This window comes from Mycetomoellerius zeteki, unplaced genomic scaffold, assembly GCF_001594055.1.
Source record: "Mycetomoellerius zeteki isolate Tzet28-1 unplaced genomic scaffold, Tzet1.0 scaffold821, whole genome shotgun sequence".
Classification (NCBI taxonomy): Eukaryota; Metazoa; Arthropoda; class Insecta; order Hymenoptera; family Formicidae; genus Mycetomoellerius; species Mycetomoellerius zeteki.
In genome coordinates, this window is record NW_017257853.1 from 667,370 (window position 1) to 676,569 (window position 9,200).

At 42.1% G+C, this 9,200-nt stretch overlaps 1 protein-coding gene across 2 annotated transcripts in view; it reads right to left on the reverse strand.

Moving 5' to 3' along the window:
* Positions 1-9,200, reverse strand: part of px (MAP7 domain-containg protein plexus) — a 93,656-nt gene that overhangs the window by 8,373 nt on the left and 76,083 nt on the right. For both annotated transcript variants that reach the window (XM_018459417.1, XM_018459416.1), the window contains exons 9-11: positions 2,416-2,666; positions 351-595; positions 27-185 (exon numbers count right to left, since the gene is read on the reverse strand). In XM_018459417.1, the coding sequence (XP_018314919.1) occupies positions 27-185; positions 351-595; positions 2,416-2,666 (655 nt within the window). The remainder of the gene's footprint in view (positions 1-26; positions 186-350; positions 596-2,415; positions 2,667-9,200) is intronic.

Sequence of the window (9,200 nt, forward strand, 5' to 3'; positions counted from 1 at the left end):
CTCTCTCTCTGAATCTTTTTACTTACCGTTCGTGCATTACGGGAGACATAAGGCCCAGGGAGGCGGGCGGCGGAGGAAGCATGTCGGGACTGTATCTCAATCCGTACAGAGGATACGATGGCAGTCCGGGAAACAACGGTGGTCTTATCATTCCACATCGCTCCAAGTACAACTGTTCCTCTAACCTGTGATAAGAAGACACGAAAAATTAGTTAAAACTTTGACTAATTATTTTGGAAAGGTTTAGATATATATTGATAATAGAATAGATAATAAAATTCTTCAACACACATAAGATTCTTTTTTCTGCTTTAACAATGCTAAACCGTTAAAACAATATTGTTGCTTACCTATAAGCGTGCGGCAGGTGCGGCGGTGGATAAAGACCGGGATGATAGGCGCTATAGGTCGCGGGATCCAAGGCGAATGCCGGTGGATGGGCCGGATGATGCTCGGGCCGGTATGGCTGAAAACCGGAACGAGCCAGCAATTCGGTAGCCGCGGCAGTTACGCTGTGTTTGCTGGTTTCAACAGGTCTGGCAGTTGTGTACAAGGAGGGAATCTCTTCAGGTCTTCGTTCGTGCGTCGACCGCTCCTAGAAAAATAAATAAACGACATTCCTTAATCCATGCGACAAATGTATACATGCTTTCTTTCTTTTTTTATACGGTAAATGGACAGTGTAATCAATAATATTAGATGTGTGACATCGGTTTTTTTTTTAATATACTTGAATAATTCATGCGTTTCATACCTAATCTTCAAAATAATAAATCGCGTATCATTGGCGTAAGAGTTTAAAAAATAGCAATGCGCGAATACTGTGATTCGTGGGAAAAAAATCTAGAGTAAGGCACGGTTCTGTTCCGAGAGTTAATAATATTTCCAAGACGATTTCCTGGAAGGCGCTGGGCGAAGACGCAAATTGCCTGAAATTTTCTTCAGCTTATAGTCTCTTCCGCCACTTAGATGTTACGAGCGGTCTCGTAGTTTATTGCCGGGCGTTGTAACGAAGTCGTGCATCGAACCGGCAATGAATTGCCGCTCGAATGACTTTGCCATGGAAATTGGTAGGAACGCGTACCTCCGGTCAAGACAAAGAATTTATTATACTATTATAGATAAATGTTAAGTAATTTTAGATCAATCCAACGGGATCTGCAAGATTTCTAAACTCAGACGATATTGACTTATCCAATTATTACCAAAATCTTATTTCTGTTCATCGGAAAAAAGACGCTTCTGTTGACGACGATGTATGAGAAATTTGAATTTTTCTGTTTACATTGTAAATAAAACAGGAGAAACGTACCGTTCAGTTCGGATTACTTAACCCAGATTGTCAGCGGGAGCCAAAGTTCAGAAAAGTCTCGCATTTGCAATGCAATAGCGCGGGCAATATACAATCGAGATAGGAAAAGGATCTTTGATCTCTCCGATTATTGGAGAATTGAAACTACCTTATTCTCTTTCCGTCAGAATAACCACCTTTTTCATTTCGTTACCGAGATTGGCTGCATTTTCATCTATTTCTGAACCTTTGACACTTCGCAATCTTGCGAAGCCGTTCGATTCGCATGCCTTCCAAATCATTCTCTCTTCCTACCGCGCCATTTGGCAGCGGTAATTTTATCCCGTTTCGACACTTTCGCCTTTGATGACGAGACATTAATTTCCGGTAGCAATTACTCTTAAAGAATAGCCTGAGATCAACCGCGATCACGCGCAAGATGTTCCAGAATTCACACGCTTTCTCTTAATTGCAGACTCTTCGCCGTAAAAATCGGATGAAAAGTCATCTATTAAAATCTTTTCTAATTTCGAACATTGCATTTTCAGATCGTTAAGTCTGGAATTGAATTTCCGTCTCCTCGAATAGATAAAAAAAAACATTTTTTCGCTTGTACACAGCCTTTCTTTCTCCCTTGCGATTTATAATATACTTATACGAGATTCGCAAAAGGTATGCAATTTCAATTTTTCTGAGTATATTGTGAACGCAATAGTGTCGGTAATATCGTAAAATAAATCATGTCATCAGGAGCAAATTCCAAAAGATTCGGAAGAGAACGCAAATATATGCACCCCCTTTTGGCCCATGCTCTTCTACATCCATCATTTACGATATTCTTCGTCGACCCAACCATACGAGGAAAGAAAGAAAAAAGAAAAAGAAAAAACGCATCGTCCACGTCGCAAAGGTGAAGAAGAAGCCAAGACGACCGATGTCAACGATTTTTCTCAGCCGCGCCCGCTATATACCTAAGCGGTCGCTTATTATTCCGATCATAGGGACCACCGAGTCTGAGGTCGAGGGTACCTTTGTTCGCGTTTCGAGACGGATGCACTTCTGTCCCGAGCGAAAAAGGCCAAGGGAGAGGGATAAGGTATAACACGGCTGGTGCAATTACTCACCTTAGCAGGGGAAGGACCTCTGACCAAAGGCGGTGGCGCCCGGTTCTTCGGGCTGGCACGCGGTTCCTCTTCTTGAGGTGCGGGACCCGCCTGCTTGGCCAGGCTCCTCAAGGCAGCGGCAAAGCTCCTGCTATTTTGCTGCCCGCCCGGTCCAGGTCCCGGGGTGTGACCCTGAGGTAGTACGCCGGAACTGGGTCGGTGGGACTTGCCAATCGAGGTTGGCTGAGCTTTGGTGCTGGCGGGCTGTAGACCTGAAAAGAGAACAGAAGAGGTCAACGCCCGGGTCCGTGTGAAATTTACGCTCGCGCATAACTTAACTTAAGATCTATGGGTGTAGTAGATAGATCTTGACCTCGATGGTCGGAAACACGTCAACATGGCGCGGATCGCTTTGACACGAATAAATGTCGCGCGTCAGATGTAATCGCAATGTCATTGAAATGCAACGATCTTCTCTCGTCGGATTTTCATAGCGACTTGCTGAATCAATCTCCGTTCGTGACGGTTCGAGGAATACACGTGTCGCTCGAAGGATACATATGTTACACGCCTAATTATTCTGGATAGAAATTCGATTAACCGCGCCATTTACTCGAATCTACCTATCGATGTCGTATGAGACTCTTACATAACGTAGTGCTCGCGGTAACAAACTTTCGATAAACGTGTACGTTTCATACGCTCATCCTGGAAGAGGCGTTATCGGGCGAAGATTAACGAGCGACCCCGTCGTCTCCACACACGTGCATTCTCTCTCTCTCTCTCTCTCTCTCTTTCTCTCTCTCTCTCTCTCTCTCTCTCTCATATGCTCGGTAACGAGCGTGCTTCATAATTCTCCTCGCGGGATCGAAGGTCGCGCTCGTGTTGACGTGACCCGCCGGGGAGGTCGGCCGAGCATGATCGACTTCGTGGAAGATTAATTGCGAAGCGGTCGGCGAGAGGTAAGGCAAGAAAGGGAATAAGTATCAACGAGCGTGTACACGCAAACCAGACGCATCGATCCAAAGATATCTCTTCAGGTTGATTAACCTGAGATCCCAAATTTGCGAATATATAAATTTTGAAGAATTCAATGAATTACTTCAGGATTGTCATAAATTCCTCATTCTAAAATTCCATAACTTTTCCCAAAATTTTCAGACAAAATTTCTTAATTTTTATGGACTTTCAATAATATTTTGAATTTTTTTGTATTTTCGTCTTAATTTGAAAATTTTTTTTGTTAAATATTTTATTGAGACACCAATTTAACGTAGCGATATAAATTACTATTAATATCGCTGATATTGCTTGCATTCTTTCTTCTTTTTTAGCAGAGATCAATTGCAACTAGAAAAACTAACGACAAACATGTGATTGAACGTCTACGTAAAAAATGTACGTTTTCCTTTCTCAAATTTCTGATTTTACGACGGAAGTGACGAGTGATAAAACATGATGCGCGTTAGGCCGCTGTAATGGCGGCAATAATTAGAATTTACGGCGAAGAGTGTCGAGCGAACCGGTAATAAAATATCGTCGGCAGCTACGCGCGAACTAGTGTTCGTTAATTAGACAAACCGACGGCGACAATTAATCGCGGTTGGTAAAGCGAGCTGGATAATCGAGAAAGTAGACATAATGTTAATTCCAAAACATAATTATAAATCGATCGTGTTACGCTTCGATAAAATAAGCGCGTAATGGTAGATGGAACGAATAATGCTTTTATTATCAAAATACACGCGACGAGCGAGGAGGCATTAAGTTGCAATGCAAGTTTTAATTTAAGCTTTAACTTGTGCCGTAACTTGAGATGCAACGCGAAGGAAAACGTGTATCGAAAGCAAATGTTAAAGTACTACACTAAAAAACACAGCTAGTATCATTAAAAGAGAATTATATAGATAGTCTGGAGCGTATTACAACAACACCCTTCGTTCGACGTGAGTAAACTTATAAAATATTTTTGTACTATTTAACTAGTATTATTAATTACAACATTTTTCAATTAACATATGCAGAAATACTTCGTGCGACTTGTGTCCTTCATTATGTTAAAAAATGCCACGCGCGACTACGTAGTTTAATTAAATAGCATTATGGTACATCATCCTTGACATCAATGTGATGAAGTTCCGAAATGTATTGCATTTTCATAACATTGTTTTCTAGGTTTGACCCAGACGCTGCATTGTGTACATCTACGAGTACAACGTTGTGTGTATATGCATATATATGCATGCGTATATAATGCTGCATATAAAGTTGCAATGATATTGCATAAAGCATCGATATTTCAATATCCGTTTTGCAAAATTTAAATTAAAACAGAACAAGTTCAATAGGTTAATCGAAATCATTTCATAAATATTACAGCATAATAATGCTGTCAAATTACAATTAAAGTGCTGATTTTTCCAAGAAGTTTTAAAATTTTTAATACATTTCAAAAATTGCCACAGAAAAATTGATGAAATTATTTCACTCCTAATTTTATCTTTTCGAGCAGCATGAATCATTACTGCCTTTTATGTAATTTAAACACAGAAAATCAAAGAGAATTTTACCAAGCAGACATCGATACCACGGAATCTCAGTCGAGAGACGAGAATAAAAAAAAGCCATGTAAAAAGGGTAGAAATCGTGAAGCGACGCTAGCAGAGAAGAATTGTGGCTATCTCTTTTCAAGCTCCCTTTTTTCATAGTTAGCGACGCACGTCGGTATGCGAACGGTCTTTTGTCTTCGCAAAGAGAGCGGCCGAGAACGAGAAAATCACCCTCTCCTCTCTTGCACGAAAAAAAGCCCATAGGTAAAACGAGAAAATAAAGAGATAATGCCCGATGGCCCTCGCCTCCTTCTCGAAGGGAGTAGTCTATCCCACCATTGAATTCTTCATCAACGGAATGCAGACGTCTTCGCACTACTGCGCGCCCTTTCCTCCCTCTTTCTCCGAGCTATATATTCATTGTTCATCTCTATTCAGTCTATCATCTTCTCTGCATCCCCCTTCTTCTGCCGTTCCCATCCCCGAAATCGGAATCAGATTCCTTTCCATTCGTATTGTTCACCCCCGCTGCGCTCACGTCGCTCGATTTCCACATTTCGGTATCCGCTTAGTTCTCCAACGTCGCCCATCTCTTACTTGTCAATGTTGCAGTAACAAGGAAAGGGAAAAGTTAATGGGGAACAACTGGCAACGTATCTAAGTACAACGCATGTCACGTTGCTGGTCGTTAAAGATAAAGGCAAAAAAAGAGTATGCATCATCGGTTCTTTTTCCGCGATGTTGCAGCGAGAATGTCGCGCGCCACCCTTGGAGGAGGGGTTGTACTCTTGCGAAAAGCGCTCTCATTTAACGGCGCGGTATCTCTCTCTTTCTTCTCGCCTCCTTTGTTCTCACGGACTCACAGTCGGCGTTCCTTCATCCCTTACCATACAACCCACCCCTGCTCTCATTTGAATAAACCGCGAGATGTCGCGTACGGACAGAATCCGCGTTCATGCACTTCGTCGCCGAAACTTCCGACCGCAAGTTTCTCTCGTTTCTCACACGAGCTAACTTATCTCTTCTACCCCTCCTTTCCCGCCGCTATCCTCTATGACACTCTATCACGCTAATCGTCGTTCTCCTCCTCCTCATCGCTTGGATATACATCTTCACGAAGGAGCGATCGTCGTCGATGACAGACGAGAGATATCGTCTTCGAGTCGAGGGACTTCTCGCCCGCTCGTTACGGATGAGGGTGCGAAAACATGCCTGGTCGCAGAGCGGAGAATGAGAATGGCGAAAAGGGGATGCGGAACGGAGAGGGGAAAACGACATTTACTACCGCCCGCTCTGCCACGAGTATCACTACGGGGTGGGTTGACTCCGTGTGTCGGTGCCACGAGGATTCCGTCGGGCTCGAAAGAGGAGGAAGAGGCGGTTGCGACAGGAGAGAAAGAGAGAGAGGAAGAGTGAGAGCAGAGTGGGGCTACTGGGGGGAGGGGGTGTTAAGCGGCTTACAGTCTGTTACCATGGTAACGCCACACCACTAAGACAGGAAGAGAGCCTGAATCCGGCCCGTTACGGTCCCTGCCGACTCTCTCTCTCAGTATACCCCATCAACGGCGCTCTCTCATATCCCCGCGAAAGAGCAAAGGGAGAACGACGACGAGAGGGCTCGACCGTAGGAGGGGAAGATGGGAGCGGCGCGTGGACGGGGATGGTGGCGACCGGATTACGCCACTAACTCTGTTTTTACACCGAAGTGTTTTCACCGAGCGCTTCCGATATACAGGGTCGTCGCGTAAATCGCACCTGCCTTCCCTCCTTCCTTTCTCTTAAATCTTCCAAGTCGCGAAGGATCTTCTTCTAACGGAAAGTTGACCCGCTGCCATTCTCCTTAGCGCTTCTTAGTTCTCGAAGTAAGATATCCGAGGGAGTGAAGATAAAAAGGTCGAGATAAGCTGCGACTCGAACAAAAATGAGAATAATAATGGAAAGTAAATTAATGAATATGTATAATTTTAATATCAATACAAAACGTGAAATATTCAAAGCATATCAATCCGGACTAGACGTATGAACGCAAACAAGCACGACTTATCTAAATAAATATGAGCGAATACTAACACATATTCTACAATAAGCCATTACTTAAACTTTAAAGGCCGCAGTACACACTTTTGCATAACGCATAACGTATAGTGCATAAGAGAATCAATCAATCAGAATCCTTCCTTTCCTTCCATTTCACAGAAAAAGGGAACTTTAAGTGGTTGCGTTATGCAACAGTCTGTGCTGCGGCCTTAAGTCTTTAAGCTGTAAAAAATTGATCAGCCACAATTGAATGTGAAAAGAATAATCAACTGTGATTGGTCAATTTCAATGGCTAAATAGAAAGAGAGACCTTTGCATAATATATAAGCATAATGTATAAGCCATAAAGCATAAGAAAATCAACCATAGTTTTATTTCATGGAAAGGAAAAAAATAAAGACTTGATTGTTCATTTTCTTATGTATAATGTGTTATGCAAGACTCTGTGCTCCCGCTTTAACGAAAAGCTGTTCATTCGTGTTTATTAGCGCTCGTTCGCATGGTCCGTATTCAGCTTTACGTGTGGCGGCGTGCAGACGAGAGAATATCGCTTCATCTCGCGTGTCGCTCGCGACACCTCGCCGCGCCGGTCGCGATGAAGTTATTGCGATTCGCGTTTACCAGACCATTACGCACGCCAGGTCCCGGATTATAAAGGGGCGGCTGGGCGTAGCCGGGGCTCGCGCGATAAGACTCGGCGAGGCTCGAATGTCATGTTCGTCGGGAAGTTCACGAAGTGCTTAGGAACACGAAGTCCCCGGATCGCGCGTACAAGTGATGTTAACGAGCCGACGACGAAGCCGCGACTTTGCGTTAAGTAGTCGACTTGGCGATTCTCGCCGAGGATAATAAAATGCCCCTGTTGAAAGCGGATCGCTTTTAACGTGCCACATTTGTACTCGCGCAATAACATTCATTTTTCTACGCGGTACGCAAATGCGATGAAATTTTGTTCAAACACGATGGACGAAAATATACAAAATATGCCGGGGTCACACGCTGTGTGGATAAAATATGTCGCGGTTAAAATATCTGCACAGATCAAAGGAAATCCTGTGCGTGTGCCACATTATTCCGAAGAAAGGGTATGCCACAATTTAATATTATCGATAAAGTAAATATCATTTTCATTCATACGACGGATATTAATCGACGATGCCGAACAAAGAGATAATTGTCGTATCGTTGAAAAGAGCGGGAGCGAAACGATCATCATTTTATATCGTTTATAGAGTCACGGACCGGTCACGATAATAAAAGGTTCATTACGAGCACAGAAACATGGAGGCAAAGCAGCAGGTCGATCTATCATGGAGGATACGGTATTTACAAACCGCGCAACGACGCAAATTAAACGTTCGACAATCGCCGCAAAATATATTATCGATAATATACTGATTTTAAAATGAAAGAAAAAGACGATATATCAACAGCACTATTTTAATTGAAAATAATTTTGTTAATTCAATAATACTATTAACGAAACAAATACGTCATGCTCTTGATTTAATAAAATTTTGTTTGTTTCATTAATACTGTTATTGAATCAATAAGATTATTTTCAACTGAAATAATGCTGTTGATGCATTATTTTTTTTCAGTACGTGGAACATCATTAAATATTTGGAAAGTACTGGAGAGCAATAACATAAATGTATTAATTTTAAGTGTTTACCTTATTTTTTAACCTATTAAAATTATCCATTAAACCAATTTTTAAAGCATAAAATGCTCATGTAAAACCTTTTACCTTTTTTTCATTAAATCGAGTTCCATTAATATTTTAAAACTAATAACTTTTTAAATTAAATATTTTTATATAAATTTTCAGGTATTAAAATCAGCGCGAGTTTGCTTATCACATTTAAATATATTGCTAATTATAGTAACTTTTAATTAATAAGCCCCGTCCGTATTTTCTAGTTACTCTGTGTTTAATTATGTTAAAAGCGTAAAATGAAGTCGCGACGGAAAATATACAGACCTGACATTCGCGGATATAAAGAGCTGGAGAGACAGACAGACAACAGGTGGATAGCGATTTCTGTAAGGTTGACAGGACCATCGACGCGAATGGCAGGCGCGAAATATAACGAGAGACGCCAGGGCAGGGGAATACGTCGTAGTCGTTACCATCTGCAAAGCAAAATTCCGACTATCCTACAGGCTCTCATCCCTCTTCTTTCCCTCTCTTTTCTCTCTCTCTCTCTCTCTCTCTCT